Below are 24,873 nucleotides of genomic sequence, written 5' to 3' on the forward strand. Positions count from 1 at the left end.
GATGGGGCTAAAGGGAGATTGGGAGTTTCAAACAGTGAGAAGAGGCAACCTGCAAGCCCTGAGCTTCTTTGGATCATATCTGCTCCAGGAACTTAAAAGCCTCCCTGCTTTTATATCTGTATCCCACACCTCTCCTGGGTCTTGGAGGAGAGGCCAGGCAACACTCAGCGATTGGTTTGGAACTGTGATTAGGATCAAGCCCAAAGATAGACCTCAGGCCGTTTGCCCACGGCCCCTGGTCCTAGCAACCACCTATAAACTCCAGTTCCACAGGACTTGTAGAAGAGTCAATCTGGTGTATTAAGAGCCCAACCCCCTAAGCTAGAGAGCCTACATTTGATTTAGCCTATTGATGAATTTTTTATCAGTTGCATATTGGTTTTAGCCCCTCTGTGCCTCAGTTTCCTCACCTGATAAACAATAGTACCGACCTCATGTGGGCACTTGCAAAGATTAAGAGTCAACATTTATAAAGTATGTAGAAAACTGCCAAGAATATAATAAGCACTATATAAGTGCTGGCTATTAATAATAACAATAACTTTATTATTATTATCTTCACCGCTTATGAATTATGGGCTTCTAGAAGAGAAGACTGGAATTAATAAACCCTTAAAAGCCAGGTCCAGTTTCCAAGACCAAATCAATGGGTAGGTCCAAGCCATATTTTTAATAATCCACTGCTTAACAATTTTCCTGTTCTCATTAAAAGTAATTGCTGAATCAGACACCTCATGTCTCCTTTATCTCATAAAATCCTCTGGTTGGTCTTGGGATTTTCAAACCAGTCCTTTTCAACCTAATTGCACTCTTAATAATGGGCCAGATGTGTATGATAAGTCCTACTTAGGGCTGTGTCAATTGCTCCACTCTATTTACAAAGCTTCTATAGCAACTTCATTATTTATCCCCTACCCCAACACAATTTGGCTTGTGTGCCTGTGTTTTAAACTGGGTTTGAAGTGTTTAATTTTGCCAATACAATTTCAGAGTATTATTTTGCCTCCTGTTCTCTCTCTGCCCTCCTTAATTACCATTTATTGTAAAGTCACACAGAAATATTAAATGCTAATTCTGACTTACATGTTCCTGGCCAAGAAGAGGGATAATAATTTCCATCCAACACAACCTGAACTCATTTTACATCAGGGTGATTCAGAGTAGAGATTTGAATCGTAATCAAGTCTTTCTCAAAATCGCCTTACCCTGGCAGTCATTCAGTAATGTCTCTGCTAATTGGTAGGCAAATTGCAAAAAATAAAATTTCAGTGTTACACACACGCACACACACACACGCACACACACACACACACACACACACACACAGCAACAACTTTGCAACAGCATTCACGAAATTGCTCCTCTCATCAGCTCTTGCAACATGACAGTTTAAGAAGAGATCACAATTCATTTTATTTGGTTAGATGGGGCTAATCCCACATCACCATAATCCCTCCTGATGTTTTATTGATTCTAAAGGACATTTAATCAGGAAGCAGCTCAGCACTAGAATCCTGCTAATTAGCAAGCAGCCGCATTCCAAATGGGTTCCCAATTGAACAGCAGATTAATGGACAATATGTACTAAAATAATGATTCGTGCATTCAGCTCCTGAAATGTGTGTCTGAATTGCATCTTTAATCTCTTAAGGATATAGGTTTGCATACAAAGCCCTTAACGGAATGGATTTCATTCACCAGAAGAAGCTTTAGCCAATAACTATTTAAGGATGAAACAGGTTTATCACTTTTACATGCAATGCTTCAGTGGTTTCATTGTTTTGGTGTCCTTGAACATTCAAAGGTCAAAGACAGGTGAATAAAACAAATCAGCTCCTCTGATATGCACATTAAACAGTGGGAAAGTGAAAATATTGATATAATTATAAGTAGCCTAACCTCATTTGCTCTCCATTCACTCTTATTCTCATATCTCTGATTCTTACAATCTTGGTTCTGAACACCAACTTTTAATTGAGTATACTATATACCAGGTATAATGTGAGCTTTGATACTTGCATTTCCTCCCTTTATATCATTGTCTTTTGAGGCCTGCCAATTTTAGCTTATTGGTTTTCTATTCGGCTCTTAGTCCACTTCCCTGCTTTTGCTGCTTAACCACCTCCCTCCACCATCACCCAACCACCCCTCTAAGGTTTTAGAGAAGAGAAACTCCCTTGTCCAAAATTGGTCTGGCAGATATTCATTGACTAAGCTCAACCTTCTATCATCATTTATTTATTAATTGATGTTTCCTTTAACCTTTAGCCTTCTTTGTTTTTCTGGATTGCTCTTATCAGCATGTGATATGTCACATGTTCTAACTTGTTCTTTCCCATTAGAATACAAACTTCATGAAGGAAGGAGCCTTGTTTTATTCACATCTGTATTTCCAATGACAAGAATGGTGACTGGTGTACAGCAGGCATTGAGTAAATGATTGTTAAATTAATTAATTAATTAATCAATCAACATTTACTGTGTACCTACCATATGCTAGATACCAGCCTACAAGATGTTGAGAATAAAATAGGAAGGAAACAGCCCTGGCTGGTGTTGCTTAGTGGTTAGAGAGTCAGCTGGAACACCGAAGGGCTGTGGGTTTGATTCCTGGTCAAGGGCACTCACTTGGGTTGCAGGTTCAATCCCCAGCCCTGGTCAGCACATGTGGAGGCAAACAAAGGATGTGTTTCTCTCACATGGATGTTTCTCCCTCTCTCCCTCTCTCTATTCCTCCCTCCCATTCTCTCTAAAAATCAATTGAAAAATATCCTCTGATGAGGATTAACAACCACAACAATAAGAAAGTGAAGGAAACAGTCATGTCTTTTGCGAGCATGGAGATCATTATCTAGACATTAAACTAACAAATCACACAAATAGATATATAATTACAAATGGTGATAGGTGCTAGGAAATATATTAACACAGGGCCTGATTTTGATGAGGTGATTAGAGAAGGCTTTCTTCAATTTGATCATGAGCCAGGGACTAGGAAGAATTCATGTATCTATATCCTTAAGAGTATTTTGAGACTGTATAACTTTTCTAGTTCAGTTCAATTCCATATTTTTTGAATACCTATCACATGCCAGGCAATCGCAAGCATGTCCAACTCACATTAAATAAATGAGGCATGCGGCCTGTCGGCTGTGAGTTTGACTTGCTTGCCGGATCCTTTGGGATACATCAATGAATAAAATGAAGATCCTGCCTGCCCTATGACATATAGTCTATCAAAAATCAACAGATAACAATAAACATCACATCAGCAAATTACCAAATACATTAGAAATTGATAAGTGTATAGAAGAGTGCAAAGGAAAGCAGGTTAAAGGTGAGAATGGGTGAGGACTACAATTTTAAATAGGGTAGCCTTATTGATAGGTGACGTCTGAGCAAAAACTTGAAAAGTGGAGTAGCATGAAGATATCTGGGGAAAGAGCAGTTTAGGTAGAGGAAACATTTGGAAAATAGGTGCTAAGGTGGATTTGTGCCTGATGTGCTTGAGGAAGAAGACAGTGTAACTGAAAAATAATGAGCAAAGAAAGTTGTAGATGGAGCCAGAGAAGTGATGGGGGAGCAGATCACATGGAACACTTTGTAAGGACTTGTTATTTTTTGTTGTGTTTTTTTTTTTTGAAATCTCTAAAGTAAGATGCTCTTTCAGTGTTATGAGCAAATCAATGACATGAACTATTTTAGGTTTTAAGAGGTCACTATAGCTGCTGTACTGAGGATAAACTAGGGACAAGGGAGAAGAGAGTTCAGTTAGAAGGCTATTATAGTAACACAGGAGAAAGATAATAGTTGCTTGGATGAGGTGTAGTTCAGTAACAATAGAGGTGGTGAGAAGTGACCAAGTTCTGAACATATTCTGAATATAGAGTTGATTTACTGATGGCTTACTGATGAATTGGGTGTGAAGTGTGGAAGAGAGAAAAGCCAAGGATTACTGGTGTGTTGTGTTTTCGTTTTTAATTCAGTTTTATATATATACTAGAGGCCCGGTGCACAAAATTCATGCACGGGTGGGGGGATGGGCAGGGAGGTCCCTCAGCCCAACCTGCACCCTCTCCAATTCAGGAGCCCTCAAGGGATGTGCTACTGATGGCTTGGGCCCACTCTCCGTGGTTCTCTGCTCTCTGCAGGGCCTACCTGCTCCACACCACGGGGATGGGCAACCAGGCCATGCTGGGTGCTGCCTGCAGGCCCCAATTTCCTGCTCCCTGGTCACAGCTGTCACCACACAGCAGGCCCTACTGGGTGCTGCCTGTGGGCCCCGATTGCCTGCTCCCCGATCGCTGCAGCCACTGCCCAGCAGGCCCTGCTGGGTGCTGTCTGCAAGTTGCTATCACCACCACTCAGCAGGCCCTGCCAGGTGCTGCCTGTGGGCCCCGCTTGCCTGCCTGTGGGTCGCCACTGCCATCACCCAGCAGGCCCTGCTGGGTGTTGCCTGTGGCCCCGCTTGCCTGCTGGGCTCACATTGCAGGGGTGACACTGCCAGCATCCTGCCCAGCCACTATGGGTGCCGCCATCTTTTCTTGGAGTGATGGTTAATTTGCATATTACTCTTTTATTAGATAGGAGATATATATATATATATATATATATATATATATATATATATATATGATTAAAATATTTATTGTTGAAAGTATTACATATGTCCCCCTTTTTTTCCCCCATGGACCCCTTCTATCCTGCCCCCACCCCCCATCCCCCGCCCCTGGCCTTCACCACCCTATTGTTTGTGTATGCAGGTTATGCATATATGCATACAAGTTCTTTGGTTGATTTCTTCCCACCCACCCACCCCTGTCTTCCCTCTGAGATTTGACAGTCTGTTCCAAGTTTCTAGTAATTTCCCTTGTGATTTCTTCTTTGATCATAGGTTATTTGAAAGTATATTATTGGACTGGGGTTATTGTTTTTGGCTTTCTCTTTGTATCTTTCATATCTCTCATTAGGCTCATGCTTTTATGAGCATGTGAAGTGTATTTATAATTGCTCTTTTATTACTCTTATCTACTATTTCCATCATCTCTGTTTATGAATTTGCTTTTATAAATTGGTTTTTCTCCTAATGATAGATTGTACTTGTTTTTTTTTTGTTTTTTGTTTTTTGTTTTTTTGTCTTCTTTTCATGCCTGGTAATTTTTGTATGAATGCCAGAAATTGTGAATTTTATATTTTTGATTTTGTTTTATTCCTTTAGAAGTTTGGGGGCTTTGTTCTTGGATGTAGTTAAGTAAGTTGGAAACAGTTTGCTCATTTTAAGCTTTATTAGGATTTATAAGATTTGTTAATTTGTCTAGAGAAATTTGGTCTCACTACAGCACAATATCCTTCTCATGACTTCACTCAATGCCACATGTGTTCCTTTCTGATTTGTGAAAATATGAACTATTCCTAGCCCTGTGTGAGATCTAAGCATTTTCCCACCTTTTTCTTTTGGTTTTTCTTTCTCTGGACTTGTGTAGTTTCCTCAAATGCACACATTGGCCAGTTCTTACATGAAGACTCTAGGGCAACTCTTTGGAAAACTCCAGAAAGAACTCTCTGGGGGTCTCTCCTCTCTGCTACTCTGTACTGTGCATTCTAGCCTCCTTGGCCTTGCTGAACTCCACAGGAAGTGGAGCACAATATTACCTGTATTTTCTATATGAGGAAACCACGATTTAGAGAGATTTTTCTCTTTAGCTCAAGAAAAATCCTGGGCTAAGTTTAGATTCCCTCTTGTTGTTCAATAAGGTGAGCTTTCCTCATTTTTTTTCTCTGTCAGGAATCACTGCTCTGTGCTGCCTCTTGTCCAGTCTCTGAAAACTATTCCTCCATATAGTTTGTCCTATCTTTTAGTTGTTCAAGGTAAAATGGTAAATTTGATTATTGATAGTTGATAATGGCTTGAAATGGAAGTTCAGTGCTTTTGTTTTTCTCTGGTAAGTAAAGTGTTTGGCCTTAACACAATGCAGCTGGGAATAGTTCATATTTTCACAAATTGGAAAGCATTTGGCCTTAATACATTGCGGACGAATCACGAGAATTCTCACTTCATATTACACAGTGTTTTACAAAGTATCATACTTTAAAAAGATATTAGCTTGTAAGAACATGTAATAAATAACTTCAAAATACAATGGGTATTTCATTTTAAAGCATGCCTTTAACATTTATGTAAAACGTTTTTTTGTACTCATTCAATAGAAACTTATCTGGCCACTAGGCAAAGCTAGCAATAAAACTACTGGTCCGCAATGTGTTTTAATATAAGCAAACTTTTCTTAACTCTGTCTTTAGGTAATGAAATTGATTGTTTCACACATAAAACTTCTAATTTAGAGACAGATCTCTGTGTTTGGTATCCTTTCAGAGGACTCTGTGCATAAAAAATCAACTTACTTTATTTCATTTTGGTAAGCCAAATCTTGATGATTGAGCAATGTTTCCAGAAGGCTCAAAGTCATATATAATCCATGTTTCCCACAGATAGCTCTGACCTGCACATAAAAAGAATGTTGTCACTGTAATGAAATTAAAAATTAGAACCTATATGATTTTTTTAAAAATATATTTTTATTGGTTTTTTACAGAGAGGAAGGGAGAGGGATAGAGAGTTGGAAACATCAATGAGAGAGAAACATCAGCTGCCTCCTGCACACCTCCTACTGCCCGCAACCAAGGTACATGCCCTTGACCAGAATCGAACCTGGGAACTTTTGGTTAGCAGGCCGATGCTCTATCCACTGAGCCAAACTGGTTAGGCTGATTTTGATAAAGAATTAATACTCCAGAGTGCACTGTACCATTAGGATATCATTCAAGACAAGAATGTCCAACTAAATATTCAGCAACAGCAAGATTTTATTTGGTTGACACAGAGTATAGTTCATTACCCAGAAGTCACTGAACTTTAAAATTCTGATCTTACATATTTTTCAGCCACAGAATTGGTGGTCAAGTCCTAGAAATTATATACTTGTAATATAGGTAAATTGCAAAATCTTTCTGTATATCTACTTTGATTTACAAAACAAGCTTGTTGTATTAATATGGTTAATATTACCTGTATTTTATATATGAGGAAACCAAGATTTAGGGAGATTAAGTGATTTTTTCAATGTCACAGAAATCATGGAACTTAGTCTAGAAACTAGATGTTCAATAAATTACTTGTTGGATGAATGAATGAAGTGTCACTGCAGTTTCGTAAGTACTTAGTATTCTGAGTCTAGTTGACAAACCAATTCAGTTCTCAACTTGGTGAGTGGGTGATGCTTAGATTCAAACATGTCAAACTTTTAGGGGTGTGATAGCATATGTTGTATGGTTAGCATAATGTTTAAGCATATAGACTTTGGAATAAAACAGGACTCATTCTGAACACCCAATCTGCTGCCTGTTATCTGTGTGACCTTAGGAAGTTACTTAACTACTAAATAAGACTATAGTGTTTTCTGCTTCCCAGGATTCTGTGAAGATTGCATGAGAAAATAAGCAGTTAGAATAGTGCTGGGCTTTTGGTAGACATTGAATTAATATCTGTTGAATAAAGAAAAGAAGGAAGGGAGGGAAGAAGAAGAAAAAGGGAAAGAGAGAAGAGGAAAGGAAAGAAGTAGCAAGAAAAAGAACAAGAAAGAGGGATAGGGGAAGGGAAAAAGAATGGAAAGAAGGAAGGAAGGGACAAAATAAAGAAAAGAAATGTCTAGTTTAGTGTTAAATAGTAGCTACTATTATTATTTTGAGAGCAATTTCAGTATAATAAGTGCATCAAGCATATCTTTTTATTCTGATCTGGCTTTTTAACATCATGGGGCTTTGCTGACTCTGGAGAGATTGCTCCTCCCAGGGTTAGCCAATTCCTAGATAAAGTAATGGACTGGCAGGAAAGTGTGCCTTTTATATGCAAACCAACCACCTCCTTCATTGGGCTCTCAGGCTTGAGCCACTTTTTCCCTGTGCTTGTCACCCAAGGGCCAAGTATTGAATAAATCAGAACAGAATCTATGCCTCAGGGTCCAAATTATTCAATCCAGTCAACCCTAAACCTGGTTACCCTGCCTTTCTCATTCCACAATGAAGGCCTTGCCCACATGTCCCCTGATAGCCTCTGGTGCTCCCCCATGTGACCTGGGGGGTTCCATGCCCTTTCCTCTTGGGAACTATGAGTACCACACTATTTTTTCAATGGCAAGCATCTCCTGCTCTGTTGGTCTGACCATACCTGAATGATAATAAAACCTAGACTTAAACAGAAACAAGAAGATAATTTTCATTTGTCTATATGGAAGGAAACTAACAACAAATTTAGATTTGAAACTTGCAAGCATTACTTACTAAGTGTAGAGAGAGGAGTTGTGTCAGGGAAGCTTAACAGCAAAACAAAACAAACAACACACACAAACACACACACATGATCAATTTGAAATGTGAAAAAACAGCTAAGAGTTGGCTAGGAGAATAAGGGGTTTGGGAGAATCCAGGCAGAGAAAAAAGCATTGTAAATAATGGGTGAGAAAGAGCATGGTGCTTTTTTGAGACTGACTGTATTTTGACATTATTCACTATAGTTTTATACTCCTTTCCATGCTGAGCAGTAATTATCTGTTCATTAGAGCTTCTCTACAAGACAGTGGTCTACTGAGGGCTGGAATTGTGTTTCATTCATTTTCTTACCACCACTGCCTAGCACACTGTTATAAAATAAAAGAGCAATAATTATTGAGTAAATGAATACATGGATGAATGAGAAAATGAATGAATGAGTTAAAGACACTGAAGAGTGGAGTGTGTATGGACAGAAGTTAGTAAAGAATAAATTTCGAGAGATAGAAATTAGTTCCATTATTCCATTTTACTCCATAAATAAGAATTGATTCATAGTTATGATTACAGCATATTTAATGTATTTTTATTTTATTTTTGGACGGAAGAAGAAAGGGAGGGAAGCATTGGTGTGAGAGAGAAACATCAATTCGTTGCCTCCCACACCCCAGCCTCCAACTGGGATTGGAATCTATAACCTGGCATGTGTCCTGACCAGGAATCAAACTCACCACATTCTGGTATTTGGGATGATGCTCCAACCAACAGAGCTACACTGGCCAGGACATATTTTGAAACATTAAAAGGTTGAAACATTGAAATATTAAAAGGTTATTCTAAAAACAGTTTATTTACTGCTGGCAATATTGAATTATGCTCCAGGCTAAAATGAGCAGCAGATTGGAAATAGTACATCAGAGTTCCTAGAAGCAGGTTGATTGATAGCTGCTAAGAACTGACTGCTGACAGCTGTAGAGGAGTAATAGAAATATCTACTAGAAAATCCTGGCAGTTTAGTGTTATTCAGGATTATTATTAAAATCCTTTAAAGCATAGATATTAAAAGGATGACTCTTGTTCAATGAGAAAGTGATTATGTGAAGTTTCTTCTGTTTAATCAGGGATTTTTAAAAATCAAATGTAAATAAAGTATCTCTTATTTAGAAACTGACATGTGAAATAAATATTCATTTCCCCGAAATCCTCATTGAAAGAGTGGTGCACAGATGCCCTCTACTTCCTCTCTTCCCATTTATGGCTTTATTTGCCTTTTATCCCATCACGATGGATGCTTAAACTGTGTTTACCAAGTCACTAGTAACCTCCATAGTTTCAAATGTAATGAATACTTCTCATTCCTAATTATTGATGACAGCATGCGATATGGCTTATCTCTTGGCTTCCTGACCACTCCCACGTGTCTTTTTTTTTTAAATTAAATCTTTATTGTTCAGATTATTACATTTGTTCCTCTTTTTTCCCCCCCATAACGCCCCTCCACCCAGTTCCCAACCCACCCTCCGCCCTCACTCCCCACCCACTGTCCTCATCCATAGGTGCACGATTTTTGTTCAGTCTCTTCCTGCATCCCCCACACCCCTTTCCCCCCCACGAATAGTCAGTCCATTCCCTTTCTATGTCCCTGATTCTATTATAATCACCAGTTCCTTCTGTTCATCAGATTCTTTATTCACTTGATTTTTAGATTCACTTGTTGATAGATGTGTATTTGTTGTTCATAATTTGTATCTTTACCTTTTTCTTCTTCTTCCTCTTCTTAAAGGATACCTTTCAGCATTTCATATAATCCTGGTTTGGTGGTGATGAACTCCTTTAGCTTTTTCTTATCTGTGAAGCTCTTTATCTGGCCTTCACTTCTGAATGATAGCTTTGCTGGATAAAGTAGTCTTGGTTGTAGGTTCTTGGTATTCATCACTTTGAATATTTCTTGCCACTCCCTTCTGGCCTGCGAAGTTTCTGTTGAGATATCAGCTGACAGTCGTATGGGTACTCCCTTGTAGGTAACTGATTTTCTTTCTTTTGCTGCTTTTAGGATTCTCTCTTTGTCTTTTGCTCTTGGCATTTTAATTATGATGTGTCTTGGTGTGGTCCTCTTTGGATTCCTTTTGTTTGTGGTTCTCTGCGCTTCCTGGACTTGTAAGTCTATTTCTTTCACCAGGTAGGGGAAGTTTTCTGTCATTATTTCTTCAGAGGTTTTCAATATCTTGCTCTCTCTCTTCTTCTGGAACCCCTATAATTCAGATGTTGGTACACTTGAAGCTGTCCCAGAGGCTCCTTACACTATCTTCATATTTTTGGATTCTTTTTTCATTTTGCTTTTCTGGTTGGGTGTGTTTTGCTTCTTCGTATTTCAAATCGTTGACTTGATTCTTGGGATCCTCTAGTCTGCTGTTGGGAGTCTGTATAATATTCTTTATTTCAGTCAGTGTATGCTTAATTTCTAGTTGGTCCTTTATCATAACATCAAGGGTCTGACTAGATTTCTTGAGGATCTCACTACATTTATCGGCAGTTTCACCAGTCTTTTCGAGGGTCTTACTAAATTTATCGGTGGCTTCTAGAAAGTTCTTTAAAAACCTTAAAAGTGTGGTTTTGAACTACTCTATATCCAGTAGTTTGCTTTCCTCCATTTCTGTCATTTGTGTCCTGTTTCTTTGTCTCCGCATTTTTTATGCTTCTCTGTGTTGATAAAGTGGTTTTCTGTGCTAAGTGTCCTCTATGGCCCAGTGGTTCAGCCTCCCCAATTACCTGAGGAGGACACTCTTGGTGCACCCCCTTGTGGGCTTTGTGCACAGTCTTGTTGTAGTTATGCCTTGATTGTTGTGGTTAAGACTGGGAGGGAATAACCTCCAGGCCAATTGGCTGTGAGAATCAGTTGTGTCTGCAGTGGGAGAACTTCTGTGCTGGAGACACCCCTCCGGGGCAAGACTTGCTTCAATGGGCCTTTGGTGCTCACTGGGTCTTCCCCCTGAGTGTGTCCTTTAGAGGTCCGAGGAGCTGCAAACTGGATGGTCCCACTCTGACCACTGGGGATACTCGCTCCTGGCTCTCTAAGGAGGTGCTAATCTAGCCTTTGCCTGAGTCTACCCAGCAAAAGCCTCCCTGCAGGGCTTGGGCGGGACAGGGAGGGTCCCAGGAGATCCTCAGGGTGGAGCGAGCAGTTATGGCTGCTCTCAGTCCTGCCCTCAGAGGCTCTGCTTCTCAGTGTCCTGGTAATCACTGCAAGCACCTCCGAGAGAAAGCTGCCCTAGAGTTCTGATCGATGCCAGACAGTCCCGCTTCTCCCTTATGAGTCTGGGTCCCCAAAGTCTCACCCAGAACTTGAGCTCAGAGCCTGAGACTCCCTCGCGATTGAAAAAGACAACTGCGCCCTCAGCCACCAGCCCGCTCTGCATGCACCTCCGCACCTTAGTATTTTACTTCCGCACCGCTCCTCCTCTGGGTCTCCTTCCTTCTATTTGTAGAATTTCTACTCAGCCAGCCTTCCTGTGGTTCTTGATGATGTCCATTCCGTCTTTTAGTTGTATTTTTGAAGTGGTTGTTCGAGGCAGCAAACTCAGGTGTTTACCTATGCCGCCATCTTGGTTTCCTCCCCATGTGTCTTTTGATTATTTTCATCTCCTTTGTTGGCTTCTTTTTGTTTACCTATTCCTCAACAATAAGTGCCATCCTCACCCTTCCCATCTCACCTTTTGTTATGTCCCTAGTAACCCTAACTCAGGGGTCCTCAAACTTTTTAAACAGGGGGCCAGTTCACTGTCCCTCAGACCATTGGAGGGCTGGACTATAGTTTAAAAAAAAACAACTATGAACAAATTCCTATGCACACTGCACATATCTTATTCTGAAGTAAAAAAACAAAACGGGAACAAATACAGTATTTGTATTTGCATGTGGCCCACGGGCCATAGTTTGAGGACCCCTGCCCTAACTGCTCACATGGCTTCAGCTCCGTATTGAAGAGTCTTAAATCATTTATTCATTTTAATCTCTAAACCTAGGTCAACATGTTCAAAATTGAACTCTTTATCCCTTCCTATACCCCTTCAACATTTCTGTTTCCTGTCTCAGAGAATGGTACCACCAGCCATCAAGTTACCAAAGCCAGAACCTCAGGAGTCATTTTTGATTCTTCCTCATGCAGGGCCCCATTCAATTAGTCACCAAGAACTACTTTGTATTTCCTTAATAGCTCCATCCCTCCTGTTACTTCCTTGGTTTAAACCCTCATAATTTCTTGCTTGAATTACTGGACCAGCCTTTTAGAGATCTATCTGCCTCTAATTCTCCATATTCTATTAGAGTGCTCTTTTCAAATTCCAAATTTTAACATATCATTCATTTGTTTAATATCCTTTGATGATTCCTCTGTGCTTTCAGGATAAAATTTACACTCCTTAGGAACTTCATAAATTAGCTCCTACTTCCCATTCTGGCATCATTTGAGCAGCATCTCCCACCATCCCCAGCTGCCATACATTCACTATGTTCTGCCACTACAGATGACTTCCAGCTCCCTGAATTAACCATGCCCTCTCTCATTTCAGGGCCATTTCTCATTTCTCCTTTTACCTAGAACACCTTTCTGAGTCCTTCTTCTGTTCCTTCCCCCAATTCTTTGCCAAATTAACATATCCTCTAAGTTTAGTATTTGCATCTTCTCTATGGAGAGTTTCTGGAGTAGGCTAGGTTGGAGTTTCTTCTCTGTGCTCAGTGTTATGGCCATCACTGAATTTGTTATACAGGACTGTGACATGTCTAAAAATGTCACCTTTCCCTGAGCTCCTGAAATTGTAATAGTCTGTTGCCCTCAGCCTTATCAAAGTTCCCAGAACACATTGAGTGGGTAACATGTTGAATACAAGTATAGAATAAACATGCAATATTGATCAGAAAGATGGCTGTTGAACTGGAATAAGGAAGGATTTGAAGTTAGTAGAAATAATTTTATAATTTTAGGGCAAAGTGTACTGATACAGAAACAACAAACTACCAAAGAGGAGCTGACAAACTGCAGAAGACTGTCACTAGGTAAACTAGTGTCTTGCCACCAGAACAAACTTCATATTCACAAAGCCAGGATTCCCTCAGGAATGGACTCCCTGTTGATGGTAATGAGGAAGTTGCATGAAAATGAAGCAGAGTAATTAGAAGGCCAGCCACCTGTGTTCTAGCTAACTCCTCCTAGGAGGAAGGTCTGGGAGTAGTTTGGGATGTAGAGTGGAAAGAGAATGAGTTCATGAAATGAAGAATGAATATAAGTTATGTATAAAAGGGGTTAATCTGAGCCTATGTGCTTGGGAGCGTCTTAGTTTCTAAAGACCCATTGAACCTACTTGGGTAATGATCAGGGTGGTTAATAAATGTACATGGATCCATGATGCCTCAGCAGTCCTTCCAGAAGCCATCATTGTATTAAAGACATGCTAGAGGAACAGGATGTGTGTCCATAGGATGAAGATGATAGGTCGTTGATGTTTTCATATTGTTCTCTGACAGTGATCAAAATTCCATTGATTTGAGTGACAAGACTCATATTATCCTTTAAGACTGCATTTATTTATTGGAGAGGCTATTGATCGTTTGTGACCCCTCTTTAATGTTGGCTGTGAGGAGGTGCCTCAGCATCTCACCCCTGTCTAGCCCAGGGTGCAGAGTTTTATGAGAAACTTAAGGAGGTCTGTGACTCTGACATCAAGGAGATTTAGTACTGGTCAAAAAGAAAACCCCTTCTAATTCAGATAGCTCTTCCTAGGCCACTCTGAAGTCCTGTGTCCAGGAATAAAGATGCTGGACTGGGACTGCTGCCTTCCGTATTCAGTGTCCCTTGGGCTTCAATTTGTCTCATGTCCTGGGGAAACAGAATTGTATCTCACATGCCTCCTGGAACTGTACTATACTTTGAGTGAGTTCCAGATGTCTTAAGAGATGCCAGATGGCTCACGAGAGGCAGACCAGCTTTCAGGAAAATGTGTCCCATTTCCTTGGATATGAACCATGAATTTAAGTTTGCAGGGCCAGCTGTGGGGGGAGAAGTTCAAGGCTGGCTCTGCCTGCCGGTGTTCAGGTATCACGCAGTGTGCTAAATGCCTTTGCATACTTATCTTGTTTAACAACAGACAGGAGGCAGACATCTGGAACCCAGTGTTTCCAGATGAAAAACCGGAGACTCAAAGAGGTTAAGCAAATTTACTTTGATTTTCAAGTCATTTATATTCCACTCTAAGAGTATTGTCTGAGAACATTTGAGCGTCACTGATGCTGTTATGTAGTTTCTAATAACAAAGAATTGGTGCTTCTTAATCTATTCCTACTGATCTACTCCTGAGCATAAAAAAATGTGTGTAGGATGTGTGGAATCTCCTGTAGTATCCTCTCTCTCTTTCTAGTAAAACATGCATGTAAGTGTAACACACACACACACACACACACACACACACACACACACACGAGCTTTACCTTTGCATGCTTCGTTGACTGTATAAATGAAAGCACAGAGCAAGCTACTTCTGTGCCAGAATAAGATCCCACTTTCAGCATGTTGTTTCCTTGCTTCCTTAGTAAACATCACTTGTTCTTTTAAATTCTCTGCTCTCAATTCTAACCCCTATTTACCTAGATGAAAGGTATTTTTAAATCTTTCCAATGGGACTCACACCCCACCCCCTGCTATAATTTTCAATTCCTTCTATTTCTCTACTCCTCTGGAATTCTAACTTTTGTGTCCTGAGTTCAGTGGAACCTTCCAGATAGCTTCTGCCTAATGGTGTGCCAATTCTAGCTCTTAATTTTCAGTTTGTCTCTATACTTTGAATCCTGCCTCTGCCACTTGCTAACTGAGGGCCTTGGGTGACTCCTGAGGCTCATTTTTTAAAATTTATTAAACGGGTTCTAATGACTACTTAGATTTTGTATTTTCAGTGTTAAGTGAGATGATGTAAGAAAAGCATTTGGCGCAGGACTTGGCACTTAGTGAGAACACCGGCAAGCTTGGTGGTGACGAGTTGGTGTTAAAGGAATTGTAGCATTCGTGGTGATTATTATTGTGCCTGTATCCTAGGTAGCCTCATGACTGGGGTTTATGGTTCTGGATCTTCTTCCATGAAACACATCTGCACTTTTAATTAATGCTCCCAAAGCAGCATACTCAGCTCTATCAGCAATAAGTCACACCAGTCCATACAATGTGCTCTTCCAAAGGAATGGATACCACATGCTGATCTCCTGGAAGCTGGTGAGGTTATAAGGAATGGACATTTGGCCTTGGCAAACACTTGTTTTCCACTGTGAAATATTATTTGGGTATTGCTATATTATTCCATATTGTTGACACAAAATATAGCTTAATATAGCTAACTAGAGGCCTGGCATGTGAAATTCATGCATGGGTAGGGCCCCTAGGCCTGGCCTGCAATCAGGGCTAATCTTCCCTGGCTGCTGGTAGCCGGCCCCTGACCCTGCCACCGCCACTGCCCTCTGAGTGTGGGGCGACCAGCAGGGCGATCAGGGCTCTGGCACCGCCCGTGTTCGCTACCACCCACCCCTGGTTCCCTGTTCCCCATTGGGCAATTGGAGCCTGCTGGCCAGGGGGAGGGGCCAAGAGGTTGGCCAGCATGCCCTGATTGGGTGATCAGGGCCTGTGGACTGGGGGTAGCTCCTTCATTGAACATCTGCCCCGTGGTGATCAGTGTGTGTCATAGCCGACCGGTTGTTCCGCTGTCCGGTCGATTTGCATATTACATATATATATATATATATATATATATATATATATATATATATATATATAGAGAGAGAGAGAGAGAGAGAGAGAGAGAGAGAGAGAGAGAGAGAGAGAGATATTCCTGGATCAATGCTGCACATTTCACAATTCCTTTTCTGTTTTGTTTCTCTCTGCTCTGGCACAGAAAACAAAACACTGTGAGATATAATCCACGGGCAGAACACAGAAACAGGCCTTCTTACTACAGACCTAAAGCCTCCGGGGTAGACTTTTAGGGTTGAACAGATCTGAAATCTAATTTTGTTACCTTGGGTAGGGACAAGAAGCCAGACAATGCGTGGTCTTCTTTTCGAAAACTCCGACTGAGGCTCTCTAGGTTGAGCTTGCCGTTGGCTGTGCTGAGTGCCAGCTTTAGGATCTCCAGCAGGCTCCTGGTCACTTCTGATTGTGAGTCGGCATGTTGAGGGGCAGCACTGCTTGGAGGGGCAGGGGAAAGTCTGTGAAAAGGTGAACCCCTCAAGGAAGCCGCTGTGTATTTCATACTATGTCTCTCACCTGCGTTATACACCTTCTAAATCCTGGGAACCTGGTCATGGGACTGCATGTGGTGACCTCACAGATTACCTCAACTCTGTTCCATTCTAGGGAGTTTACAGTCTCTTCTCCAGGAGGCACCCACCCGTTTGACTAGAATATAGACCAAATTTGTAATCTACCCTCTCTTTTTGCCAGGTTGAGAGAAAAAAAATTAGAGGTGTCCATGGTAGTTTACTTTACCCATGTCTTTTTTTGAGCCCAGATAATCAAATTTCCAAATGGTACATGTCACAAGCAAAGCAAGGCAGATCCTGGCAGATCCCTGTGACCAGGGAACCTGTAGAGGAGGCAAGCTTGACCCAGGCGAACTTCCTGCATTATCCTTGACTCTGCTATTTGTAGCTGGAAAACCCAGAAAAGTTTGGGAGTAATTATGTATTTACCAGATGGCATGCAAATGTATGTAATTATTCAGGTGGTTTAGCAAACTGGCTTTTGTTACTTCCCATAACAGGTGAAAATGACCAGAGTGATAAAGCGTCCGAGTCATTTATTTTATGAAACTAGTTTGAGGTATTTACGTATTTCACTTTCAAAAGTATGTGTCCTTCCAGACCTGGCCAACTATTTTCTCAGCAATGGATTATTTTTAGACGCATTTAACTTTCCGAAAGGTCATATGCTTATCTTCCTTTTGCTCTGTAACTCTTACTTGAGCTTTGACACCAAACAATGCCTTTCTGAATTATGTAACAATAGCTAATATTTTCCAAAAGTTTGGTACAGAAAAGGAGGAAAAGGGGCTATTTGTCTTTGCATTGGTCACCTAGCTCTGCACCCACTTTCCTTGTTCAGGGAGTTCCCAGGCCGGGAGCCTGCCTCTCAGTCCAATTGAGGAGCATGCCAGCTATTTGCTTTCCCAGCCTCTGTTTGCTGCTCAGGGCACATGACTCGGGCCTTGTCAACCAGAAGTATCTGTCCCAGATTTGAATCAGAAGTTTTTCTTTCTTCCTTCTTTTCTTTCAATGCCAGTTTCTGGGGGTGGGAATTCATGGGGCTCTGGCCCCCATCTCCGTACACCGGGTCCTGAACTGGCAGGTGTATGGAACCCATTTACTGCAGCCGGTGGGGTTTCTTAGGAAACCTGCTGCAGGAGTGGATTTCATCTGGTCCCATTAGTGATGCTGGTGGCTTTTAAAACATCACAGAGCTGCCTCATTTAAAGCTCTACCTGAAGAACACGAGAGGGTATTTTCCTGAGCAGCACATTAATGAACAAGGAGCCTGGGTTCATTACAGGCCACTCGTCCTGCGCTTCTACACACACACACACACAAACACACTATCTGGTCCATGTAAACAGCGCCTTCTGTGATGAGTTCCAAATGATCTCTTCAGGCACCTTTTTTATAGGGTAGAAATCCAGATGTTCCTGCACATGAAGTGATGCAAGCTCTTTGGATAATGGGAGGTGCCAATTACACTCAACAAATATTTATTGAGCATCTCCTATGTGCCAGGAACTATGCTAGACCCGTGCTAGACACTGAGTGGGCCAGGACAGATGCTATTCCTAACCTCAAATGTCAGATAAGTAATTACCAGGACAATATCTGTTATGAAGGGAAACGTCTATGCGACTGCACAGCAAAGAGACATAAGCTAGTCTAGAATTCAGGAGAGGCTTCCTGTCTAGGACTCATAGACTCACCGTATCTGTCAATGCGTGGCCACGTTCTCCTGGGCACAGTCTGTTACCTCTCACAGTCTGTACCGTATAAAGCGTGGTTGCTGACTATTAAAAATGTATAGGGCTTTATGGGTAGGACCGTCATTCCCAGAGGGATATTTGTTTGGACTATGAGCTCTTGAAGGAGTGACTGGGCCTTGCCCAGCTCTGAATTCATTGTGCCCAGCAAAGTGTGCCTGGCACGCAGCTGGTATTCAGTGAATGTTTGATAAAGTATCAGAGACAACAGAGCACATGGAAAGGGAATTAAATCTTACACTTGGCCCAGGGACATTTGTACAGAAAACCATACCGTTTTCTTCTTTTTTTCCTTTTTTTAAAAATATATGTATTTTTTATTGATTTTTTACAGAGAGGAAGGGAGAGGGATAGAGAGTCAGAAACATCAAGGAGAGAGAAACATTGATCAGCCGCCTCCTGCACACCCCCCCACTGGGGATGTGCCCGCAACCCAGGTACATGCCCTTGACCGGAATCGAACCTGGGACCCCTCAGTCCGCAGGCTGACGCTCTATCCACTGAGCCAAACCGGCTACGGCAATACTGTTTTCTTAAAGAGGTGGCTCTTAATCACTATGTCACATGATTTGTAACTGAAAAGGGTATCTTCTGACAGGATAGTTAAAAAATAGTAACAAACACTTCTATAGCAATTTCCGTGTACCAAAGACTTTAAGAACTTTGCATGAATTAACTCAGTCACTGTTACACATTATTCCCATTTTACAGTTGGAGAGTGGAGGCACAGAGAGGGTAAGTGACTAGCCCAAGGCTCCACCTAGTGGCAGAGACAGGGATCGAGCCCAGGCTTCTGGCCATGGGGCTATGCTCCTAACCACCGCCCTTTGCCAGTTTTCTTAGAGAACACAGAGACGGTCATGCTTTACTGGATCTCATCTCTAATGATATTCCTCATTCCCTATGTTTACCTTTAATCACTTCTTTCCCTTGAGATTATGGGAAGGGATTATTGATTCTGTACCTTAAACTTCTCTGTGCTGGTACCTGCAGCGCAGGAGTTCACTGACTGAACATATTTCTGGAACACATTCTAGATGAGTACTGCACCAGGGCGCTATCATTTCTTTCATTTTATTTAGGTATTTACTTATTCATTTTAAGCCTCACCCAAGGATATGTTTTATTAATTTTTAGAGAGAAAAGAAGAGTGGAGCGGGGGAGGAGAGAGAAACATCGATCATTTGCCTCTGGTACCTGTCTTGACCAGGAATCGATCCTGCAACCTAGGTATGTGCTCTGACTGGGAATCGAATCCGCAACCTTTTGGTGTACGGGACGATGCACCAACCAATTAAAATTAAGCCACCTGGCCAGAGCCACAATCGTTTTTTATTTCAGAATGGATTTTTTCATCTTTACACCGAAACCTCATAAAAAAACAAACACTGCTGTTAAGAAACATATACAATTGTTGCAAATAATTTCCTATGCCCACCTGTTTACAGCACAGCGAGAGAAAACTAAGTGTAAACTGGGTGTTGGTGAACAGCTGTGTTTCTGCACTGCTCACCTAATAGGGAATTGCCTCCAAGAGCCCGGCCAGCTCTGAAAGTCTGGGAGTAACGTGCCCACAGAAAGGGAGGAAGTACCTTTCGCTGTGATGGGTACCACCCTGAGCTTCCCTCAGGCTGCTGTCCACGGCTCTTCTGCTTTGCTGTGGATCATCTGAGGCTGCCACTTTCAGAAAACAAAGTAGCTTCTCATAGTTCACCTGAAAATTAAATATGAAACAGAACATCCTCATTTAATTTACATGTAGGGAAAAGAGGCCTGCTGAAACGAAATGTGTTTGAAATATTGAACAATGAAGAATTTTTAAAGCAGCTTTAAAAATATAATAATTATTAGTGTTTTTTTTTAACCAACTATTACTATTATTCTCCCTCCTGGACAAATGGTAAAATTTCACTTCCTGGGTAGGACCATGTGACCAGTTCTGGCCAATGAGTTATAAGCAGAAGGGACATGTGCTACTTCTGGGTTGAGGATTAAACTGTTGACATGAGGCCTTCAGAGCTCTTTTTCCTGCTGCCATATGTCCCAAACATTCCAGAGTGTCTGCTTCATCAGCCTGGGTTTTGGAGCTAAGATAATGATAGTGCCAAGAAGAGCCTGTGGCAAACTCATTACAAAAATGTAATGTAAATGAAAAATAAGGTTCTGCTGTTTTAAGCAACTGAGATTTGGGACTATTTGTTAGTACACTATAACCTAGCCTTTAGCTTCTCTCTCTTTTATATATGTATTATATATAATGTGTGCTTATATTTAGATATATTCAGATTATTTGAGAATAAGGTCTTAGTTACTAAGGTAAATAAAAAATTTTAAAGTTTTATTTTTTATTACTAGAGGCCAGGTGCAAGATTCATGCACTGGTGGGGTCCCTTGGCCTGGCCTGTGGGGACTGGGCCGAAACCGGCTCTTCAACATCCCTCGAGGGGTCCCAGATTGTGAGACCCCCTCTTGCAGGCCCACCCCCCAGGACCTGGATGCCCACTGGCTCCCTCCTCCCTCCTCTCTGGGTCCAGGGTGCAGGTGACCAGATTCGGGGCTGACAGTGCCCCAGCAGCAGCCTAACCCCTGGCCAATTCCGCAATGAATTGGGCTCCCTCCTCTACTGGTCGGAGCATCTGCCCCCTGGTGGTCATTGCCTGTCATAGCTACCGGGTGAATGGTCAGATGGTCGGACGGTCGCTTAGGCATATATATATATATATATATATATATATATATATATATATATATATATATACATATACATATACATATATATATATAAATTATTATTATTTTTTACATAGAAAAGGACTGAAGGAATGTTGTCCATTTTCATTGCTGGGCTGGATGGAATCCTAGGGATTATGGTGGACAGACAACTCCAGAGCAGTGGAGGGGGTAGCATGGGAGAAGGAAGCTAGACAGGGTCCCAGATATAAATTAGATTTCAGACCATAAAATTTGATTGAATTAAAGATTCAAGGAGGTTATACTAATAAGTTGCCATTTTACTGCTAAATATTTCTCATACATATACAACTAATTTTATTTTTTTCAGTTTAAAGATGGGCAGGAGAGAGAACTTACATTCATTTGTGTACCTATTAACTGCTAAACATGAAACCAGGTTGATTTTGGCCTTGTTTTCTATCATCACATGCTCACTAATGATTTTCCCATTGCTATTACTTCTTCCTCTTTTAGGGCACTTTTCTCTAGCTCCCTGAATTTGGTTACACTTGGACCTTGTTTTGTATTCACTTTCAAGTGCGAGCTTGGAAAGTACAAGCAGAGAAAGAACCCTGCCCTTGTACTGGGGAACATTTATCTCAGCCCTGGGTCTGCCATTAATTCTCCAGGTGCTCTGTGCAAGTTCCTTAACCCCTCTGGAGCTCAGTTTCCTAATCAGTAAATTGATGGTGGTGAGTTATATTTCAAAAATTACTACCCCACCCCCCAAACTCTAATGCTCTAGGAACTGTCACACTTCTTAGTCAAGTTCTCCATTTTTACCAACTGCTCAGCTTGTAAATGGATTTAAATGCACTCATTATCTTGAATCTCTAACTATCACACTAGTGTTAAGAGTAGACAATGAAAGTTGAGAAGGGAAATCTCATTAAAGAGAAACTAAGCAGGACTAAGAGACTTAACTTGTCTGGTTCGTGAGGCTCAGTGGTTGAGTGTTGACCTATGAACCAGGAGGTCACGGTTCAATTCCCAGTCAGAGCATGTGCCCAGGTTGTGGGCTCTATCCCCAGTGTGAGGTATGCTGGAGGTAGCCAATCAATGATTCTCTCTCATCATTGATGTTTCTTTCTCTCCCTCTCCCTTCCTCTTTGAAGTCAATAAAAATATATTTAAAAAAAAAGAGAGGGACTTAAATCTATTTTCTATTCTGGTCACTATGTCCTCACGCCATCATGCCTTAACGGCTTAGATGCTCAACACTGGGGAGAGAGGTATGGGGACCAGCCAGGCTGCGGCCTGGGAGAGGGACAAGCTGCCTGCCCCATGGTCCAGGGTACCTGCGGCTGCGGCTGGCCCAGGCGAAGCTGGCCGGGGTCCTGGGTGCCTGTGACTGGCCAGAGGGAAGGAAGCCAAGTCCCAGGTGCCTGCAACCAGCTGGAGGAGGGAATCCTGGGTCCCAGGTGTGGGGTGAGGCAGAGGCAGGGGTGAGGCAGAGGCAGTTAGGAGAAATCAGGCCAGCAGGGGAGCAGTTAGGGGTGATCAGGCCGGTAGGGGAGCAGTTAGTGGCGATCAGGCAGGCAGGGTGGTTAGGGGCAATCAGGCTGGCAGGCAGAGGGGTTAGGGGCAATCAGGCAGGAAGGCAGGCGAGCGATTAGGAGCCAGTGGTCCCAGATTACGAGAGGCAGTAGGACATCCCCTGAGGGGTCCCAGATTGGAGAGGGTGCAGGCCAGGCTGAGGCCCCCCAACCCCATGCACAAATCTTGTGCATCGGGTCTCTAGTATGAATATAAATAAGCTTTGTATCTTAGGGGTCAATAGTAAAGGTTATTTTTTTAAGAAAGAAACTAACCTTTTAATTCTATTACTCTGGTGGGTTCAAGTAAAATAAAGGAAAGAAATGCAGACTGGAAATTTCGAGGTAGCCATACCATTTCAGGAGAGCCACTCCTGGCAAACCTCTGGCAGAGGATCTTGACTGTTGGTAACTGCAGAGGGACTTCATGCCTTAGGAAGAGGCGGCTCAGCTGAGACTGAAGAAGAAATCCGGAGGCGATGGGATCCAGGATTTTCAGCTCTTTTTGAAGCTTGTCTAATAAGCCAGAACTCAAGGAGTGGGACTTGAGCTCTCTTCTGACCAGGGCGAGAAGAAAAGTGTCTTCTTTTGTCGTTCCACTTAGCCTCTGGCCAATATCCTGATACAACAACAACCAAAAATTAACAGGGCTCTGAAATAAGATGGCTGAAGGCCCATGCAAGGAGGCAGAAGCCTCGTAGGGCTGGTATCAGAGCATCTACTTTCAGGCCTAGCCTAGTACAGGACAAGTTAGTAATACCTGAGGGTAAGTGTTTGACCTGGATGTATTTATTAGTTTACAATGCCTTAGGACCTTCTCCTTCAGAATAAAAGAAGCAAATAACTTCAGAGTACATACTACTTAAGGTATACCATCTTTGTTTTACAAAATAACCTTTTGATTATGTGAGAATTTAGAATGGCATATCTTAGAGACCCATTGGATTTGGGAGATGGAAGGTGGGTGGAAGGTGAGAAGTTCAGTTGGGACATTTGAGGTCTTCCAGTGAACTCCCCAGGGAAGCTTCCTGAAAAGCCAGTTAGATATGTGGAGTTGGGTGTCCACCCGTCCACTCTCAGACGGTCTTATTGTCTGTTCCACATCAAAGTATACAGTTAACAAGTAATACCCCTTCATCCACAATAGAAAACTCATCAACTCTCAGTATACACACCTCTGGCTGGTCAGAGCTTCCCCTTTCCATCTGCTCCAAGGACCAGTCTCTAAGTTTTCTCCTGGGGAGGCCATGGATATAGGACAGGGACTGGTCTCCAGTTGGTACAGAGCTGCAGTAAACATTTGCCTGCTTGGGAGTTTTAAAGAAACAAAGACAAATAAATGTAGTAAATCTCAGAAGGGGAGCGAGAAAGAGGAAAGAAGAGAGAATATGACTGAGCCAACCAATTCCTTCAAACATATTCCCAGTTCCAAATGACTTAGCCCATGGAGTCATTGGGTCATCGAGTCCCCAAAGAAGAAAGTTTGTCTCAACATCAATTTAAGCATTATATAATTAACAAGTGTTTGAGAAATATATTAATAATTAGATACCATTTCATTTGTGTAAGAAAGAAGGTGTCTGCACAAAGTAAAATTAGGTGGAACATAAGGTGTTTATAGGCAAATTAGGGTGCTTAATAGAGAAAGGGTATCCTTAGGCTCTTGTAATTAGCAGATTCAGGAAGGATTAGCGAAGGCAATTTCGAGTTTTGTCTAGAATGAACTAGAAGAGATGAAAAGCCCAGACTGTTACATCCCAAGAGTGATGTTATTAGAGATTACAATAGAATAAATGATGGGACAAGGGCTAATGATAAAATCCTATTCCCTCTTGCCATGGAGTATGTGTATGAATCATGCTTTTTGCCCCCTATATTTTATGATGGTTTGATATCTGAGAGAGCCTGGCTGGAGGAGACTGTCCCTCCCAGTCCTAATTCCTAGAGATAGTGAACAGCTTCCTGCTACCACACTGTTCATATGAAAACCAACCAGGTCTTGGTGCATATCCCCATCCACCTCCTTTATCTAACCCTCACACACAGAGCCAGTACTTCCCCTGCCTGGAATCAACCGAGGTCTAGATACCAGATAAATGGAGACCTATACCCAAAGTCCCCTGGGTTATTTAAGTTAGCCAGTTCTACTCTGTTAACCCTGCCTTGCCTTTCTCATGGAAACCCCAACAAAGGCCATGGCCTGTGCTTTCTCCTCACTTCTACCTCCTGAC

General features: G+C 41.8%; 1 protein-coding gene across 1 annotated transcript in view; it reads right to left on the bottom strand.

Annotated features, from left to right (window-relative positions):
- Positions 1–24,873, bottom strand: part of CUNH1orf87 (chromosome unknown C1orf87 homolog) — a 74,963-nt gene that overhangs the window by 24,616 nt on the left and 25,474 nt on the right. The window contains exons 4-8 of the mRNA XM_036347249.1: positions 23,818–23,949; positions 22,998–23,261; positions 19,967–20,088; positions 16,377–16,542; positions 6,403–6,500 (exon numbers count right to left, since the gene is read on the bottom strand). Of these exons, the coding sequence (XP_036203142.1) occupies positions 6,403–6,500; positions 16,377–16,542; positions 19,967–20,088; positions 22,998–23,261; positions 23,818–23,949 (782 nt within the window). The remainder of the gene's footprint in view (positions 1–6,402; positions 6,501–16,376; positions 16,543–19,966; positions 20,089–22,997; positions 23,262–23,817; positions 23,950–24,873) is intronic.

This window comes from Myotis myotis, unplaced genomic scaffold (assembly GCF_014108235.1).
Source record: "Myotis myotis isolate mMyoMyo1 unplaced genomic scaffold, mMyoMyo1.p scaffold_m19_p_2, whole genome shotgun sequence".
Lineage (NCBI taxonomy): Eukaryota > Metazoa > Chordata > Mammalia > Chiroptera > Vespertilionidae > Myotis > Myotis myotis.